General features: G+C 51.0%; 1 protein-coding gene across 2 annotated transcripts in view; it reads left to right on the forward strand.

Annotated features, from left to right (window-relative positions):
• Positions 1-18,452, forward strand: part of kiaa0930 — a 75,747-nt gene extending 57,295 nt beyond the window's left edge. Inside the window, exons 7-10 of one of the 2 annotated variants that reach the window (XM_029743886.1) lie at positions 2,848-3,036; positions 11,092-11,251; positions 12,863-13,018; positions 17,046-18,452. In XM_029743886.1, the coding sequence (XP_029599746.1) occupies positions 2,848-3,036; positions 11,092-11,251; positions 12,863-13,018; positions 17,046-17,086 (546 nt within the window). In that variant the 3' untranslated portion in view covers positions 17,087-18,452. Of the gene's footprint in view, positions 1-1,725; positions 2,762-2,847; positions 3,037-11,091; positions 11,252-12,862; positions 13,019-17,045 lie in introns of those variants that run through there. The other variant, XM_029743887.1, reaches the window with a different exon arrangement.
• Positions 18,453-20,809: the final 2,357 nt, after the last annotated feature.

The raw sequence follows: 20,809 nt of genomic DNA on the forward strand, positions 1-20,809 counted from the left end.
ATCTGGAATTCCTCTCTGGAGTATATCTGGAATTCCTCTCTGGTGTATATCTGGAATTCCTCTCTGGAGTATATCTGGAATTCCTCTCTGGAGAATTTCCACACAGTTTATTTGGAAAGTTTGCAAACCCCTTGACTTTTTCCCCAAAAATTTGTCGCAGCATTATTCTAAAATGTATTTAACAAAACAATAATATTCTCATCAATATACACACAATACCACAATATACACACTATACACACAATACCACAATATACACACAATACCACAATATACACACAATACCCCAATATACACACAATACCACAATATACACACAATACCACAATATACACACAATACCACAATATACACACAATACCACAATGACAAAGGAAAACAGGTTTTTATACATTTATGCAAATGTGTCAATAATAAAAAACATATCAAATTTACATAAGTATTCAGACGCTTTACTCAGTACTTTAAAGCACCTTTGGCAGCGATTACAGCCTCGAGTCTTCTTGGGTGTGACGCTACAAGCTTGGCACACCTGTATTTGGGGAGTTTCTCCCATTCTTCTCTGTAGATCCTCTCAAGCTCTGTCAGGTTGGATGGGGAGCGTCGCTGCACAGCTATTTTCAGGTCTCTCCAGAGATGTTCGATCGGGTTCAAGTCTGGACTCTGGCTGAGCCACTCAAGGACATTCAGAGGCTTGTCCTGAAGCCACTCCTGCGTTGTCTTGGCTGTGTGCTTAGGGTCGTTGTCCTGTTAGAAGGTGAACCTCCACCCCAGTCTGAGGTCCTGAGTGCTCTGGAGCAGGTTTTCATCAAGGATTCTCTCTATACTTTACTCCGTTCATCTTTCCCTCGATCCTGACTAGTCTCCCAGTCCCTGCCACTGAAAAACATCCCCACAGCATGATGCTGCCACCACCATGCTTCACCGTAGAGATGCTGCCAGGTTTCCTCCAGACGTGACACTTGGCATTCAGGCCAAAGAGTTCAATCTTGGTTTCATCAGACCAGAGAATCTTGTTTCTCTTAGTCTGAGATTCCTTTTGGCAAACTCCAAGCGGGCTGTCGTGCCTTTTACTGAGGATTGCTCAGTTTGGCCGGGCGGCCAGCTCTAGGACGAGTCTTGGTGGTTCCAAACTTCTTCCATTTAAGAATGATGGAGGCCACTGTGTTGTTGGGGACATTCAATGTTGCAGAAATGTTTTGGTACCCTTCCCCAGATCTGTGCCTCGACACAATCCTGTCTCGGAGCTCTACGGACAATTCCTTCAACCTCATGGCTTGGTTTTTGCTCTGACATGAACTGTCAACTGTGGTACCTTATATAGACAGGTGTGTGTCTTTCCAAATCATGTTGAATTTATCACAGGTGGACTCCAAGTTGTAGAAACATCTCAAGGATGATCAATGGAAACAGGATAAACCTGAACTCAATTTACAGTCTCATAGCAAAGGGTCTGAATACTTATGTAAATAAGGTATTTGTTTAATTTAATTTTTTGCACTAATTTCTAAAAATCTGACTTTCACTTATTATGGGGTAGATTGAGGCCATTTTTTATTTAATACATTTTAGAACAAGGCTGTAAAGTAACAAAATGTGGAAAAAGTGAAGGGGTCAGAATTCATTCCTGAATGCCCTGTTTATTCTGTGAAATTGTGAAATCAGCCTCAAGCTGTGAGAAACTTTACTGCTTGAATCACATAAAGACCAGAACACCTTGGAAAGACCAGAACGCCTTGGAAAGACCAGAACGCCTTGGAAAGACCAGAACACCTTGGAAAGACCAGAACACCTTGGAAAGACCAGAACACCTTGGAAAGACAGAACTCCTTGGAAAGACCAGAACACCTTGGAAAGACCAGAACGCCTTGGAAAGACCAGAACACCTTGGAAAGACCAGAACGCCTTGGAAAGACCAGAACGCCTTGGAAAGACAGAACGCCTTGGAAAGACAGAACGCCTTGGAAAGACAGAACGCCTTGGAAAGACCAGAACACCTTGGAAAGAAGGACCCTGGTTATGTTTGTCTTGATGAAATGTAGTTTACGGACATTACTAAGAGTTTGTGGACAAGACATTACTAACAGAGAAACACTGGACAAGACATTACTAACAGAGAAACAACAGGACTTTGTAGTTTGTGGACAAGACATTACTAACAGAAAAAAACACAGGACATTGTAGTTCGTGGACAAGACATTACTAACAGAAAAAAACACATGACTTTGTGGACAAGACATTACTAACAGAAAAACACAGGACTTTGTAGTTCGTGGACAAGACATTACTAACAGAAAAAACACAGGACTCTTTAGTTTGTGAACAAGACATTACTAACAGAAAAAAACACAGGACATTGTAGTTCGTGGACAAGACATTACTAACAGAAAAACACACAGGACTTTGTAGACAAGACATTACTAACAGAAAAACACAGGACTTTGTAGTTTGTGGACAAGATATTACTAACAGAAAAACACAGGACTTTGTGGACAAGACATTACTAACAGAAAAACACAGGACTTTGTGGACAAGACATTACTAACAGAAAAAACACAGGACTTTGTGGACAAGACATTACTAACAGAAAAAACACAGGACTTTGTGGACAAGACATTACTAACAGAAAAAACACAGGACTTTGTAGTTTGTGGACAAGACATTACTAACAGAAAAACACAGGACTCTTTAGTTTGTGGACAAGACATTACTAACAGAAAAACACAGGACTCTTTAGTTTGTGGACAAGACATTACTAACAGAAAAAACACAGGACGGATAGTAGATGGTTAAAGATGAGATTCAGAACAATCCGTATCAAGTCTTCCCGTTGTGTTTGTTTTGTAGGTGAGCGTGGCGGCGAAGATGGCCCAGCGCATGTCGTTCGGCTTCTATAAGTACAGCAGCATGGAGTTCGTCAGGATGAAGGGGCCGCAGGGCAAAGGTCACGCTGAGATGGCGGTGAGCAGGGTCCCGACCGGAGACACGTCCCCCTGCGGCACGGAGGAGGACTTGGACTCACCCCTACACGAGAGGGTTAGAGACACACACACACACACACACACACACACACACACACACACACCCCTACACGAGAGGGTTAGAGACACACACACACACACACCCCTACACGAGAGGGTTAGAGACACACGCGCACACACACACACACACCCCTACAGGAGAGGGTTAGATACACACACACACACACACACACACACACACACACACACACACACACGAGAGGGTCAGGACTGTGTGTATATGTGCCATTCAGAGGGTGACAAAAGATTGAATTACCTTTGAACAGGGTACGGTAGTAGGTGGCAGGTGCACCGGTTTGTGTCAAGAACTGCAACGCTGCAACGCAGTTTCCTCTGTGTATCCAGAACGGTCCACCACCCAAAGGACATCCAGCCAACTGGACACAACAGTGGGAAGCATTGGAGTCAACATGGACCAGCATCCCTGTGGAACGCTTCCTACACCTTGTAGAGTCCATGTCCCGACAAATAGAGGCTGTTCTGAGGGCAAAAGGGAGAGCAACTCAATATTGTGAACGTGTTCTTAATGTTTTGTACACTCATTGTACACACTCAAACACAGGACGCTAACCGCCGGCTAGACTAGAGGGTCGGGCCGTCCGCTAGACTAGAGGGTCGGGACGCTGGCCGTCGGCTAGACTAGAGGGTCGGGACGCTAGACTAGAGGGTCGGGACGCTAGACTAGAGGGTCGGGCCGTCCGCTAGACTAGAGGGTCGGGACGCTAGACTAGAGGGTCGGGACGCTGGCCGTCCGCTAGACTAGAGGGTCGGGCCGTCCGCTAGACTAGAGGGTCGGGACGCTAGCCGTCGGCTAGACTAGAGGGTCGGGACGCTGGCCGTCGGCTAGACTAGAGGGTCGGGACGCTGGCCGTCGGCTAGACTAGAGGGTCGGGACGCTAGACTAGATGGTCGGGACGCTGGCCGTCCGCTAGACTAGAGGGTCGGGACGCTGGCCGTCCGCTAGACTAGAGGGTCGGGCCGTCGGCTAGACTAGAGGGTCGGGCCGTCGGCTAGACTAGAGGGTCGGGCCGTCGGCTAGACTAGAGGGTCGGGCCGTCGGCTAGACTAGAGGGTCGGGCCGTCGGCTAGACTAGAGGGTCGGGCCGTCGGCTTAGACTAGAGGGTCGGGCCGTCGGCTAGACTAGAGGGTCGGGCCGTCGGCTCAGACTAGAGGGTCGGGCCGTCGGCTAGACTAGAGGGTCGGGCCGTCGGCTAGACTAGAGGGTCGGGCCGTCGGCTAGACTAGAGGGTCGGGCCGTCGGCTAGACTAGAGGGTCGGGCCGTCGGCTAGACTAGAGGGTCGGGCCGTCGGCTAGACTAGAGGGTCGGGCCGTCGGCTAGACTAGAGGGTCGGGCCGTCGGCTAGACTAGAGGGTCGGGCCGTCGGCTAGACTAGAGGGTCGGGCCGTCCGCAAGACTAGAGGGTCGGGACGCTAGACTAGAGGGTCGGGACGCTGGCCGCCGGCTAGACTAGAGGGTCGGGCCGTCGGCTAGACTAGAGGGTCGGGCCGTCGGCTAGACTAGAGGGTCGGGCCGTCGGCTAGACTAGAGGGTCGGGCCGTCGGCTAGACTAGAGGGTCGGGCCGTCGGCTAGACTAGAGGGTCGGGCCGTCGGCTAGACTAGAGGGTCGGGCCGTCGGCTAGACTAGAGGGTCGGGCCGTCGGCTAGACTAGAGGGTCGGGCCGTCGGCTAGACTAGAGGGTCGGGCCGTCGGCTAGACTAGAGGGTCGGGCCGTCCGCTAGACTAGAGGGTCGGGCCGTCCGCTAGACTAGAGGGTCGGGACGCTGGCCGTCGGCTAGACTAGAGGGTCGGGACGCTGGCCGCCGGCTAGACTAGAGGGTCGGGACGCTAGACTAGAGGGTCGGGACGCTGGCCGTCGGCTAGACTAGAGGGTCGGGACGCTGGCCGCCGGCTAGACTAGAGGGTCGGGACGCTGGCCGTCGGCTAGACTAGAGGGTCGGGACGCTAGACTAGATGGTCGGGACGCTGGCCGTCCGCTAGACTAGAGGGTCGGGACGCTGGCCGTCCGCTAGACTAGAGGGTCGGGCCGTCCGCTAGACTAGAGGGTCGGGCCGTCGGCTAGACTAGAGGGTCGGGCCGTCGGCTAGACTAGAGGGTCGGGCCGTCGGCTAGACTAGAGGGTCGGGCCGTCGGCTAGGCTGGAGGGTCGGGCCGTCGGCTAGACTAGAGGGTCGGGCCGTCGGCTAGACTAGAGGGTCGGGCCGTCGGCTAGACTAGAGGGTCGGGCCGTCGGCTAGACTAGAGGGTCGGGCCGTCGGCTAGACTAGAGGGTCGGGCCGTCGGCTAGACTAGAGGGTCGGGCCGTCGGCTAGACTAGAGGGTCGGGCCGTCGGCTAGACTAGAGGGTCGGGCCGTCGGCTAGACTAGAGGGTCGGGCCGTCGCTAGACTAGAGGGTCGGGCCGTCGGCTAGACTAGAGGGTCGGGCCGTCGGCTAGACTAGAGGGTCGGGCCGTCGGCTAGACTAGAGGGTCGGGCCGTCGGCTAGACTAGAGGGTCGGGCCGTCGGCTAGACTAGAGGGTCGGGCCGTCGGCTAGACTAGAGGGTCGGGCCGTCGGCTAGACTAGAGGGTCGGGCCGTCGGCTAGACTAGAGGGTCGGGCCGTCGGCTAGACTAGAGGGTCGGGCCGTCGGCTAGACTAGAGGGTCGGGCCGTCGGCTAGACTAGAGGGTCGGGCCGTCGGCTAGACTAGAGGGTCGGGCCGTCGGCTAGACTAGAGGGTCGGGCCGTCGGCTAGACTAGAGGGTCGGGCCGTCGGCTAGACTAGAGGGTCGGGCCGTCGGCTAGACTAGAGGGTCGGGCCGTCGGCTAGACTAGAGGGTCGGGCCGTCGGCTAGACTAGAGGGTCGGGCCGTCGGCTAGACTAGAGGGTCGGGCCGTCGGCTAGACTAGAGGGTCGGGCCGTCGGCTAGACTAGAGGGTCGGGCCGTCGGCTAGACTAGAGGGTCGGGCCGTCGGCTAGACTAGAGGGTCGGGCCGTCGGCTAGACTAGAGGGTCGGGCCGTCCGCAAGACTAGAGGGTCGGGACGCTGGCCGCCGGCTAGACTAGAGGGTCGGGCCGTCGGCTAGACTAGAGGGTCGGGCCGTCGGCTAGACTAGAGGGTCGGGCCGTCGGCTAGACTAGAGGGTCGGGCCGTCGGCTAGACTAGAGGGTCGGGCCGTCGGCTAGACTAGAGGGTCGGGCCGTCGGCTAGACTAGAGGGTCGGGCCGTCGGCTAGACTAGAGGGTCGGGCCGTCGGCTAGACTAGAGGGTCGGGCCGTCGGCTAGACTAGAGGGTCGGGCCGTCGGCTAGACTAGAGGGTCGGGCCGTCCGCTAGACTAGAGGGTCGGGACGCTGGCCGTCGGCTAGACTAGAGGGTCGGGACGCTGGCCGCCGGCTAGACTAGAGGGTCGGGACGCTGGCCGTCGGCTAGACTAGAGGGTCGGGACGCTGGCCGCCGGCTAGACTAGAGGGTCGGGACGCTGGCCGTCGGCTAGACTAGAGGGTCGGGACGCTGGCCGTCGGCTAGACTAGAGGGTCGGGACGCTGGCCGCCGGCTAGACTAGAGGGTCGGGACGCTGGCCGTCGGCTAGACTAGAGGGTCGGGACGCTGGCCGTCGGCTAGACTAGAGGGTCGGGCCGTCGGCTAGACTAGAGGGTCGGGCCGTCGGCTAGACTAGAGGGTCGGGACGCTGGCCGCCGGCTAGACTAGAGGGTCGGGACGCTGGCCGTCCGCTAGACTAGAGGGTCGGGCCGTCGGCTAGACTAGAGGGTCGGGACGCTGGCCGTCCGCTAGACTAGAGGGTCGGGACGCTAGACTAGAGGGTCGGGACGCTAACCGTCGGCTAGACTAGAGGGTCGGGACGCTAGCCGTCGGCTAGACTAGAGGGTCGGGACGCTAGCCGTCGGCTAGACTAGAGGGTCGGGACGCTAGCCGTCGGCTAGACTAGAGGGTCGGGACGCTAGACTAGAGGGTCGGGACGCTAGACTAGAGGGTCGGGACGCTAGACTAGAGGGTCGGGACGCTGGCCGCCGGCTAGACTAGAGGGTCGGGACGCTAGCCGTCGGCTAGACTAGAGGGTCGGGACGCTGGCCGTCGGCTAGACTAGAGGGTCGGGCCGTCGGCTAGACTAGAGGGTCGGGCCGTCGGCTAGACTAGAGGGTCGGGACGCTGGCCGCCGGCTAGACTAGAGGGTCGGGACGCTGGCCGTCCGCTAGACTAGAGGGTCGGGCCGTCGGCTAGACTAGAGGGTCGGGACGCTGGCCGTCCGCTAGACTAGAGGGTCGGGACGCTAGACTAGAGGGTCGGGACGCTAACCGTCGGCTAGACTAGAGGGTCGGGACGCTGGCCGTCCGCTAGACTAGAGGGTCGGGACGCTGGCCGTCCGCTAGACTAGAGGGTCGGGACGCTAGCCGTCCGCTAGACTAGAGGGTCGGGACGCTGGCCGTCCGCTAGACTAGAGGGTCGGGACGCTAGCCGTCCGCTAGACTAGAGGGTCGGGACGCTAGACTAGAGGGTCGGGACGCTAGACTAGAGGGTCGGGACGCTGGCCGCCGGCTAGACTAGAGGGTCGGGACGCTAGCCGTCCGCTAGACTAGAGGGTCGGGACGCTGGACTAGAGGGTCGGGACGCTGGCCGTCGGCTAGACTAGAGGGTCGGGACGCTAGACTAGAGGGTCGGGACGCTAACCGTCCGCTAGACTAGAGGGTCGGGACGCTGGCCGTCCGCTAGACTAGAGGGTCGGGCCGTCCGCTAGACTAGAGGGTCGGGACGCTGGCCGCCGGCTAGACTAGAGGGTCGGGACGCTGGCCGCCGGCTAGACTAGAGGGTCGGGACGCTGGCCGTCGGCTAGACTAGAGGGTCGGGACGCTAGACTAGAGGGTCGGGACGCTAGACTAGAGGGTCGGGACGCTGGCCGTCGGCTAGACTAGAGGGTCGGGACGCTGGCCGTCGGCTAGACTAGAGGGTCGGGACGCTGGCCGTCGGCTAGACTAGAGGGTCGGGACGCTGGCCGTCGGCTAGACTAGAGGGTCGGGACGCTGGCCGTCCGCTAGACTAGAGGGTCGGGACGCTGGCCGCCGGCTAGACTAGAGGGTCGGGACGCTGGCCGCCGGCTAGACTAGAGGGTCGGGACGCTGGCCGCCGGCTAGACTAGAGGGTCGGGACGCTGGCCGTCCGCTAGACTAGAGGGTCGGGCCGCTAGACTAGAGGGTCGGGCCGCTAGACTAGAGGGTCGGGCCGCTAGACTAGAGGGTCGGGACGCTAGACTAGAGGGTCGGGACGCTGGCAGTATGTTATATTGTTACTGCAGTGTATTAAACATGGCAGTATGTTATATTGTTACTGCAGTGTATTAAACAACATGGCAGAATGTTATATTGTTACTGCACTGTATTAAACATGGCAGTATGTTATATTGTTACTGCAGTGTTTTAAACATGGCAGTATGTTATATTGTTACTGCAGTGTATTAAACAACATGGCAGTATGTTATATTGTTACTGCACTGTATTAAACAACATGGCAGTATGTTATATTGTTACTGCAGTATTAAACATGGCAGTATGTTATATTGTTACTACAGTGTATTAAACAACATGGCAGTATGTTATATTGTTACTGCAGTATTAAACAACATGGCAGTATGTTATATTGTTACTGCAGTATTAAACATGGCAGTATGTTATATTGTTACTGCAGTGTATTAAACATGGCAGTATGTTACATTGTTACTACAGTGTATTAAACATGGCAGTATGTTATATTGTTACTACAGTGTATTAAACATGGCAGTACGTTATTGTTACTGCAGTGTATTAAACATGGCAGTATGTTATATTGTTTACTGCAGTGTATTAAACATGGCAGTATGTTATATTGTTACTGCACTGTATTAAACAACATGGCAGTATGTTATATTGTTACTGCAGTATTAAACATGGCAGTATGTTATATTGTTACTACAGTGTATTAAACAACATGGCAGTATGTTATATTGTTACTGCAGTATTAAACAACATGGCAGTATGTTATATTGTTACTGCAGTATTAAACATGGCAGTATGTTATATTGTTACTGCAGTGTATTAAACATGGCAGTATGTTACATTGTTACTACAGTGTATTAAACATGGCAGTATGTTATATTGTTACTACAGTGTATTAAACATGGCAGTACGTTATATTGTTACTGCAGTGTATTAAACATGGCAGTATGTTATATTGTTACTGCAGTGTATTAAACATGGCAGTATGTTATATTGTTACTGCACTGTATTAAACAACATGGCAGTATGTTATATTGTTACTGCAGTATTAAACATGGCAGTATGTTATATTGTTACTACAGTGTATTAAACAACATGGCAGTATGTGATATTGTTACTGCAGTGTATTAAACATGGCAGTATGTTATATTGTTACTACAGTGTATTAAACATGGCAGTATGTTATATTGTTACTGCAGTATTAAACATGGCAGTATGTTATATTGTTACTGCAGTGTATTAAACATGGCAGTATGTTATATTGTTACTGCAGTGTATTAAACAACATGGCAGTATGTTATATTGTTACTACAGTGTATTAATTAAACAACATGGCAGTATGTTATATTGTTACTGCAGTGTATTAAACAACATGGCAGTATGTTATATTGTTACTACAGTGTAGTAAACATGGCAGTATGTTATATTGTTACTGCAGTGTATTAAACATGGCAGTATGTTATATTGTTACTGCAGTGTATTAAACATGGCAGTATGTTATATTATTACTACAGTGTATTAAACAACATGGCAGTATGTTATATTGTTACTGCAGTGTGTTAAACATGGCAGTATGTTATATTGTTACTACAGTGTATTAAACAACATGGCAGTATGTTACATTGTTACTACAGTGTATTAAACAACATGGCAGTATGTTATATTGTTACTACAGTGTAGTAAACATGGCAGTATGTTATATTGTTACTGCAGTGTATTAAACATGGCAGTATGTTATATTGTTACTGCAGTGTATTAAACAACATGGCAGTATGTTATATTGTTACTACAGTGTATTAAACAACATGGCAGTATGTTATATTGTTACTACAGTGTAGTAAACATGGCAGTATGTTATATTGTTACTGCAGTGTTTTAAACATGGCAGTATGTTAAATTGTTACTACAGTGTAGTAAACATGGCAGTATGTTATATTGTTACTGCAGTGTATTAAACATGGCAGTATGTTATATTATTACTACAGTGTATTAAACAACATGGCAGTATGTTATATTATTACTACAGTGTATTAAACAACATGGCAGTATGTTATATTGTTACTGCAGTGTATTAAACATGGCAGTATGTTATATTGTTACTACAGTGTATTAAACAACATGGCAGTATGTTACATTGTTACTACAGTGTATTAAACAACATGGCAGTATGTTATATTGTTACTGCAGTGTATTAAACATGGCAGTATGTTATATTGTTACTGCACTGTATTAAACAGCATGGCAGTATGTTATATTGTTACTGCAGTGTATTAAACATGGCAGTATGTTATATTGTTACTGCACTGTATTAAACAACATGGCAGTATGTTATATTGTTACCGCAGTGTATTAAACATGGCAGTATGTTATATTGTTACTGCAGTGTATTAAACAACATGGCAGTATGTTATATTGTTACTGCAGTGTATTAAACAACATGGCAGTATGTTATATTGTTACTACAGTGTATTAAACAACATGGCAGTATGTTATATTGTTACTGCACTGTATTAAACAACATGGCAGTATGTTATATTGTTACTACAGTGTATTAAACAACATGGCAGTATGTTATATTGTTACTACAGTGTATTAAACAACATGGCAGTATGTTATATTGTTACTGCAGTGTATTAAACAACATGGTAGTATTAGATATGTTCTGATTGGCTGTTTGTGTTTTCTCTCTGTAGTAGGTCTGTTCTGATTGGCTATCCGTGTGCGTTCCCTCTGTAGTAGGTTGGTTCTGATTGGCTGTCTGTGTTGTGTTTTGGTCAGGTGACGTCGTTCAGCACCCCTCCCACCCCGGAGAGGAACCGGCCCTCGTTCTTCTCCCCTGCTCTCCGTCGGAAGGTCCCCAGGAACCGCATCACTGAGATGAAGAAGAGTCACTCAGCCAACGATAGTGAAGAGTTCTTCAGGGAAGAGGATGACGAGGGTAACAAAATGTTATACCCGAACACCACGTGTGTTGTGTCGGATGTGTTGAAGAGAGAGACTGTATAACCTGGATGTGTTGGAGAGAGAGAGGGTGTATAACCTGGATGTGTTGGAGAGAGAGAGGGTGTATAACCTGGATGTGTTGGAGAGAGAGAGAGGGTGTATAACCTGGATGTGTTGGAGAGAGAGAGGGTGTATAACCTGGATGTGTTGGAGAGAGAGAGAGTGTATAACCTGGATGTGTTGGAGAGAGAGAGGGTGTATAACCTGGATGTGTTGGAGAGAGAGAGGGTGTATAACCTGGATGTGTTGGAGAGGGAGAGGGTGTATAACCTGGATGTGTTGGAGAGAGAGAGGGTGTATAACCTGGATGTGTTGGAGAGAGAGAGAGTGTATAACCTGGATGTGTTGGAGAGAGAGAGGGTGTATAACCTGGATGTGTTGGAGAGAGAGAGAGGGTGTATAACCTGGATGTGTTGGAGAGAGAGAGAGTGTATAACCTGGATGTGTTGGAGAGAGAGAGAGTGTATAACCTGGATGTGTTGGAGAGGGAGAGGGTGTATAACCTGGATGTGTTGGAGAGAGAGAGAGAGAGAGTGTATAACCTGGATGTGTTGGAGAGAGTGAGAGAGTATAACCTGGATGTGTTGGAGAGAGAGAGGGTGTATAACCTGGATGTGTTGGAGAGAGAGAGAGTGAATAACCTGGATGTGTTGGAGAGGGTGTATAACCTGGATGTGTTGGAGAGAGAGAGAGAGAGTGTATAACCTGGATGTGTTGGAGAGAGAGAGGGTGTATAACCTGGATGTGTTGGAGAGAGAGAGGGTGTATAACCTGGATGTGTTGGAGAGGGTGTATAACCTGGATGTGTTGGAGAGGGTGTATAACCTGGATGTGTTGGAGAGGGTGTATAACCTGGATGTGTTGGAGAGAGAGAGGGTGTATAACCTGGATGTGTTGCAGAGAGAGAGAGGGTGTATAACCTGGATGTGTTGCAGAGAGAGAGAGTGTATAACCTGGATGTGTTGGAGAGGGAGAGGGTGTATAACCTGGATGTGTTGGAGAGAGAGAGAGAGAGTGTATAACCTGGATGTGTTGGAGAGAGAGAGTGTATAACCTGGATGTGTTGGAGAGAGAGAGAGAGAGTGTATAACCTGGATGTGTGAGAGAGAGAGTGTATAACCTGGATGTGTTGGAGAGGGAGAGGGTGTATAACCTGGATGTGTTGGAGAGAGAGAGGGTGTATAACCTGGATGTGTTGGAGAGGGAGAGGGTGTATAACCTGGATGTGTTGGAGAGAGAGAGAGAGAGAGAGAGTGTATAACCTGGATGTGTTGGAGAGAGAGAGGGTGTATAACCTGGATGTGTTGGAGAGAGAGGGTGTATAACCTGGATGTGTTGGAGAGAGAGAGGGTGTATAACCTGGATGTGTTGGAGAGAGAGAGGGTGTATAACCTGGATGTGTTGGAGAGAGAGAGGGTGTATAACCTGGATGTGTTGGAGAGAGAGAGAGTGTATAACCTGGATGTGTTGGAGAGAGAGTGTATAACCTGGATGTGTTGGAGAGAGAGAGTATAACCTACAACCTGGATCATGTGACCCCATGCAGACCTGTGTAACCAGTCCAACCTGCGGTCTCGCTCCCTGTCGGGTACAGGACGCTCCCTGGTGGGATCTTGGCTCAAACTGAACCGGACAGAGGAGTACTTCCTGCTTTACTCCCACCTGACCTACGTCACCCTGCCGCTGCACCGAATCACCTCAGGTCAAGACCCACAAACCATCAGTCCCTAATGGTTCCCTATTCCCTCAGGTCAAGACCCCCACACTATCAGTCCCTAATGGTTCCCTATTCCCTCAGGTCAAGACCCCCACACTATCAGTCCCTAATGGTTCCCTATTCCCTCAGGTCAAGACCCCCACACTATCAGTCCCTAATGGTTCCCTATTCCCTATTCCCTCAGGTCTAGACCCCCACACTATCAGTCCCTAATGGTTCCCTATTCCCTCAGGTCTAGACCCCCACACTATCAGTCCCTAATGGTTCCCTATTCCCTCAGGTCAAGACCCCCACACTATCAGTCCCTAATGGTTCCCTATTCCCTCAGGTCAAGACCCCCACACTATCAGTCCCTAATGGTTCCCTATTCCCTATTCCCTATTCCCTCAGGTCAAGACCCCCACACTATCAGTCCCTAATGGTTCCCTATTCCCTCAGGTGAAGACCCCCACACTATCAGTCCCTAATGGTTCCCTATTCCCTCAGGTCAAGACCCCCACACTATCAGTCCCTAATGGTTCCCTATTCCCTCAGGTCAAGACCCCCACACTATCAGTCCCTAATGGTTCCCTATTCCCTCAGGTCTAGACCCCCACACTATCAGTCCCTAATGGTTCCCTATTCCCTATTCCCTCAGGTCAAGACCCCACACTATCAGTCCCTAATGGTTCCCTATCCCCTCAGGTCAAGACCCCCACACTATCAGTCCCTAATGGTTCCCTATTCCCTCAGGTCAAGACCCCCACACTATCAGTCCCTAATGGTTCCCTATTCCCTCAGGTCAAGACCCCCACACTATCAGTCCCTAATGGTTCCCTATTCCCTCAGGTCTAGACCCCCACACTATCAGTCCCTAATGGTTCCCTATTCCCTCAGGTCAAGACCCCCACACTATCAGTCCCTAATGGTTCACTATTCCCTCAGGTCTAGACCCCCACACTATCAGTCCCTAATGGTTCCCTATTCCCTCAGGTCTAGACCCCCACACTATCAGTCCCTAATGGTTCCCTATTCCCTCAGGTCAAGACCCCCACACTATCAGTCCCTAATGGTTCCCTATTCCCTCAGGTCAAGACCCCTACACTATCAGTCCCCAATGGTTCCCTATTCCCTCAGGTCAAGACCCCCACACTATCAGTCCCTAATGGTTCCCTATTCCCTATTCCCTCAGGTCAAGACCCCCACACTATCAGTCCCTAATGGTTCCCTATTCCCTCAGGTCAAGACCCCCACACTATCAGTCCCTAATGGTTCCCTATTCCCTCAGGTCTAGACCCCCACACTATCAGTCCCTAATGGTTTCCTGTTTCCCATTAGTTACATGTACAGGGTTACAGACGTATACTGACCAAAGATTTTACTGAGTTGCAGTTCATAGAAGGAAATCAGGTCATTAGGCCCTAATCTATGGAACTGTTTGACTTTGTCTTAGCTGGCTAGGTCTTTTTATTTTGTCTAAATTTGCACTAAGAATGGCATAATCAAGTTACTGTTGATTATGTGGGTGGGGGCAGGGTAAATGTCTGTCAGAGTGATGGCAGCGGGGGGAACAGGCCGTGGCTCTGGTGGCGGAGGTCCCTGGTGACTCTCTTTACCTTCCTGTGAGACCTGGTGTTGTAGGTGTCCTGTAGGGAAGGCAGTGGCCTTCCTGTGAGACCTGGTGTTGTAGGTGTCCTGTAGGGACGGCAGTGGCCTTCCTGTGAGACCTGGTGTTGGAGGTGTCCTGTAGGGACGGCAGTGGCCTTCCAGTGAGACCTGGTGTTGGAGGTGTCCTGTCGGGACGGCAGTGGCCTTCCTGTGAGACCTGGTGTTGGAGGTGTCCTGTAGGGACGGCAGTGGCCTTCCAGTGAGACCTGGTGTTGGAGGTGTCCTGTCGGGACGGCAGTGGCCTTCCAGTGAGACCTGGTGTTGTAGGTGTCCTGTAGGGACGGCGGTGGCCTTCCTGTGTGACCTGGTGTTGTAGGTGTCCTGTAGGGACGGCAGTGGCCTTCCGGTGAGACCTGGTGTTGTAGGTGTCCTGTAGGGACGGCGGTGGCCTTCCTGTGTGACCTGGTGTTGTAGGTGTCCTGTAGGGACGGCAGTGGCCTTCCTGTGAGACCTGGTGTTGTAGGTGTCCTGTATGGGACGGCAGTGGCCTTCCTGTGAGACCTAGTGTTGGAGGTGTCCTGTAGGGACGGCAGTGGCCTTCCTGTGAGACCTGGTGTTGGAGGTGTCCTGTAGGGACGGCAGTGGCCTTCCTGTGAGACCTGGTGTTGTAGGTGTCCTGTATGGAAGGCAGTGTGCACCCAATGGTGTGTTCGGCTGCACCTGTCACCCTCTGTAGCTCCTTGCGGTCAGCGGAGTTGCTGTACCAGGCTGTGATGCAGCCTGACAGTATGCTCTCGATGGTGCTCCTGTAGAACACTGTGATGCAGCCTGACCGTATGCTCTCGATGGTGCTCCTGTAGAACACTGTGATGCAGCCTGACAGTATGCTCTCGATGGTGCTCCTGTAGAACACTGTGATGCAGCCTGACAGTGTGCTCTCGATGGTGCTCCTGTAGAACACTGTGATGCAGCCTGACAGTATGCTCTCGATGGTGCTCCTGTAGAACACTGTGATGCAGCCTGACAGTATGCTCTCGATGGTGCTCCTGTAGAACACTGTGATGCAGCCTGACAGTATGCTCTCGATGGTGCTCCTGTAGAACACTATGATGCAGCCTGACAGTATGGGAACTTGGTGATGGAGTGGGACCCAGTTACGTAAGGAGGAGTTCAGGGCCGGGAGCTTGGAGGGCGCTGTGGTATTGAAGGTCGAGCTGTAGTCAATGAACAGCATTCTGACATATATGTTCCTCTGGTCCAGGTGGGTGAGGGCAGTGGGCAGTGGTGATGGCGTCGTCCGTGAATCTGTTGGGGCGGTAGACGAATTGGAGAGGGTTGAGCGTGTCGGGGAGGGAGGAGGGGAAGTGGAGAGGAGAGGGTGGAGGTGAAGTGGAGAGGGTGGAGGTGGAGGAGGTGGAGAGGGTGGAGGTGGAGGAGGTGGAGAGGGAGGAGGTGAGATGGAGAGGGAGGAGGTGAGATGGAGAGGGAGGAGGTGAGATGGAGAGGGAGGAGGTGAAGTGGGGAGGGAGGAGGTGAAGTGGGGAGGGAGGAGGTGAAGTGGGGAGGGAGGAGGTGAAGTGGAGAGGGAGGAGGTGAAGAGGAGAGGGAGGAGGTGTCAGGGAGGGAGGAGGTGGAGTGGAGAGGGAGGAGGTGAAGTGGAGAGGGAGGAGGTGTCAGGGAGGGAGGAGGGTGGAGTGGAGAGGGAGGTGGTGTCAGGGAGGGAGGAGGTGAAGTGGAGAGGGAGGAGGTGGAGAGGAGAGGGAGGAGGTGAAGAGGAGAGGGAGGAGGTGGAGTGGGGAGGGAGGAGGTGGAGTGGAGAGGGAGGAGGTGAAGAGGAGAGGGAGGAGGTGGAGAGGGAGGAGGTGGAGTGGAGAGGGAGGAGGTGTCAGGGAGGGAGGAGGTGGAGTGGAGAGGGAGGAGGTGAAGAGGAGAGGGAGGAGGTGTCAGGGAGGGAGGAGGTGAAGTGGGGAGGGAGGTGTCAGGGAGGGAGGAGGTGAAGAGGGAGGAGGTGAAGTGGGGAGGGAGGAGGTGGAGAGGGAGGAGGTGGAGTGGTCTTTGACTAGTCTCTCTAACCACTTCAGGATGAAGGAAAGTGAGTGTTACTGCTCAGTAGTCATCAAGTTACTTTCCCTTCCTTGGGCAGCAGGACGGTGGTGGACATCTTAAAGCAGGTGGGGAGAACAGCAGGTGGGGAGAACAGCAGGTGGGGAGAACAGCAGGTGGGGAGAACAGCCCGAGCTAGAGGGAGATTGAAAACACAACAGCGAGCTGGTCTGCACATGCTCCAAGGGGCACGGCTAGGATCCTCTCATCTAGATTCTTTACACTTTCTAGAGAATAGGGAGCCATTATGGACTTACCCTGTTGTGGAAATGACAGTATTGACGTAAACTGCTGACTGATTCTGTTGTTGTCTTGTCATCAGATATCCTGGAGGTGAGACAGAAGCCCATCCTGATGACATAGCAGATCAGAGCTCCAGTCCTCCTAACTGCCCCCAGGACCTCCCTACGAAGTGCCTTCCTGCATCAGGCCCTGACTGACACCACTACAGCAACACTACCACCATGTGGTGGTGACATGGAGGAATTACAGCAACACTACCACCATCTGGTGGTGACATGGAGGAATTACAGCAACACTACCACCATCTGGTGGTGACATGGAGGAATTACAGCAACACTACCACCATCTGGTGGTGACATGGAGGAATTACAGCAACACTACCCCCATCTGGTGGTGACATGGAGGAATTACAGCAACACTCCCCCATTGGTGGTGACATGGAGGAATTACAGCAACACTACCACCATCTGGTGGTGACATGGTGGAATTACAGCAACACTACCACCATCTGGTGGTGACATGGAGGAATTACAGCAACACTACCACCATCTGGTGGTGACATGGTGGAATTACAGCAACACTACCACCATCTGGTGGTGACATGGAGGAATTACTGCAACACTCCGATCTGGTGGCGAGACAGAACTACAACCAAACCTGGAATTACAGCAACACTCCCATCTGGTGGCGAGGCAGAGAACTACAACCAAACCTGGAATTACAGCAACACTCCCATCTGGTGGCGAGGCAGAGAACTACAACCAAACCTGGAGTCAACGGCAAGAGATGACTATTAAAAAAAACCTTTGGCACAATGAAAACCAGCCAATCAAAAAGTGCCTCTTCCCTCTGTCACGTTCCTGCTCGATGAGGATTCGCCGATGGGTGCGAGGCGGTCGCCGGGGGAAACAGGCATAGCAACACACCTGTCCTGTCATGATCGCGAAGTGAAGTGCCATTGGCTGAACTCTGACCTGGAACTAAAAATGATTTAGAATGTCTCTGGACGAATCTAAAATGGAACTCTGTTCCCAGTTTAGTGCACTAACTTTGACCTTAACCCTATGTGGACTCTGACCTAAAGCAGTGCTCTAGTAAAGGGAATAGGGTGCCATTTTGGACGTCGTCTCTGTTTTGTTGTAAATATCCTGCTGCTTAACTACTCACTGATAAGCCTTTAGGAAAAGTGACGCTTCTGTCTGTGTTTTGTGTTTCTATCTGCGAGGTTCACTGTGTGGCGGGGAAGGTTTTAAAGGGGATTGTTTTTCTAAGTCCCAGGGCTTTGTTACCTGTGGTCTTCAGCCTATCAGCACACCACTGACACATAAAGGATGTTACTCTGAGACCAAAATGTCACCGTTATTCCCTGTATTGACCAGGGCTGTAGTTTCCAGGGAGTAGGTTTCCATCAGGCAAACGGTCTGGGGATCCTTTAACCCTACAGTTTAACGGGGAATTATTAGCATCCATATAACATAAAAAAAAATTTAAAAAACTATTTGTAAATTCACACATGTATGAAAGAGGAGTATTTTTCCTCAGCACTGGAAACAAGATGGGTGAATATAGAAACATAGGACCTGCTGATACTCAGCTTTAGTAGTCGTAGATACAAAAGCCTGTTTCTGTCTGGTCTGACCTCGTCCCCAGGCTGCCGGTGCTGTCCTGGAGAGCCTGGTAACTGTGGGACTGTCTGGAACTTAAAGGGGGTGTGGATTTACTGAGTGACATGCTCATCAATTCAAATTCTGAGCGAATCACATGACTGTGAGGCGTGGCTTTAAATCGAGGAGTGGGAGGGAGCGAGCCTGGGTTAGTTGGATTTATGGAAGCCCGTTCCTGCCACCCAAAATACAATTAAATGTCGATACTGCGTCAACATTTTGAGCTTCTAACTAGACATTGAGATACTAAAACCATTTAGACAGAACATACATGAACAAAAGTATGTGGACACCTGGTCGTCCAACATCTCATTCCATAATCATGGGTATTAATATGGAGTTGGTCCCCTCTTTGCTGCTATAACAGCCTCCACTCTTCTGGGAAGGCTTTCCACTAGATGTTGGAACATTGCTGCAGGGACTTGCTTCCATTCAGCCACGAGGTCAGGCACTGATGTTGGGCGATTAGGTCTGGCTCGCAGTCTGTGTTCCAATTCATCCCAAAGGTGTTCGATGGGGTTGAGGACAGGGCTCTGTGCAGGCCAGTCAAGTTCTTCCACACCGATCTCGACACACCACTTTTGTATGGACCTCGCTTTGTGCACGGGGGCATTGTCATGTTGAAACAGGAAAGGGCCTTCCCCAAACTGCTTCCAGAGGCAGTTTGGAACTCGGTAGTGTGTGTTGCAACCCGAAGACGGATGATTTGTACGGCCTTCAGCACTAGGCGGTCCCGTTCTGTGGCCTACCACTAAACGGCTGAGCCGTTGTTGCTCCTAGACGTTTCCACTTCACAATAACAGCACTGACCGGGGGGGCAGCTCTAGCAGGGCAGAAATGTGACAAACTGACTTGTTGGAAAGTTGGCATCCTATGAAAAGTGCCACGTTGAAAAAAATCACTGAGCTCTTCAGTACGGGGCCATTCTACTGCCAATGTTTGTCTATGGAGATTGCGTGGCTGTGTGCTCGATTTTATACATCTGTCAACAACGGGTGTGGCTGAAATAACCAAATCCACTGATTTGAAGGGGTGTTCACCTACTTTTGTGTGTGTGTGTATATATATAGTGTGTATACTCTGTGTTTTGTCATTTGTAGCATTATGTGGTAATGTCTATCTATCCACGTTGCAGAGTCCATTGCTGAACTGGCATTTGCCCGAACACTTTATATTGTTTAATAAAATAATTGACACAAAAGCATTGAAAGAGGGACAAAGTGCTGTTGTTAAGACTGATTCTCCTCATGAATTATCAACTGTAGCCTACTGATAACTACCCCAGCCTACTGATAACTACCCCAGCCTACTGATAACTACCCCAGCCTACTGATAACTACCCCAGCCTACTGATAACTACCCCAGCCTACTGATAACTACCCCAGCCTACTGATAACTACCCCAGCCTACTGATAACTACCCCAGCCTACTGATAACTACCCCAGCCTACTGATAACTACCCCAGCTGGCCTAGAGTAGCCCACTGATAACTACCCCAGCTGGTCTAGAGTAGCCTACTGATAACTACCCCAGCTGGCCTAGAGTAGCCTACTGATAACTACCCCAGCTGGCCTAGAGTAGCCTGCTGATAACTACCCCAGCTGGCCTAACCCTAACCCTACTGATAACTACCCCAGCTGGTCTAGAGTAGCCTACTGATAACTACCCCAGCTGGCCTACTGATAACTACCCCAGCTGGTCTAGAGTAGCCTACTGATAACTACCCCAGCTGGCCTAGAGTAGCCTACTGATAACTACCCCAGCTGGCCTAGAGTAGCCTGCTGATAACTACCCCAGCTGGCCTAACCCTAACCCTACTGATAACTACCCCAGCTGGCCTAGAGTAGCCTACTGATAACTACCCCAGCTGGTCTAGAGTAGCCTACTGATAACTACCACAGCTGGTCTAGAGTAGCCTACTGATAACTACCCCAGCTGGTCTAGAGTAGCCTACTGATAACTACCCCAGCCTACTGATAACTACCCCAGCTGGTCTAGAGTAGCCTACTGATAACTACCCCAGCCTACTGATAACTACCCCAGCCTACTGATAACTACCCCAGCCTACTGATAACTACCCCAGCCTACTGATAACTACCCCAGCCTACTGATAACTACCAAAGCCTACTGATAACTACCCCAGCTGGCCTAGAGTAGCCCACTGATAACTACCCCAGCT

The sequence above is a fragment of the Salmo trutta genome, unplaced genomic scaffold (genome assembly GCF_901001165.1).
Source record: "Salmo trutta unplaced genomic scaffold, fSalTru1.1, whole genome shotgun sequence".
Taxonomy (NCBI): domain Eukaryota; kingdom Metazoa; phylum Chordata; class Actinopteri; order Salmoniformes; family Salmonidae; genus Salmo; species Salmo trutta.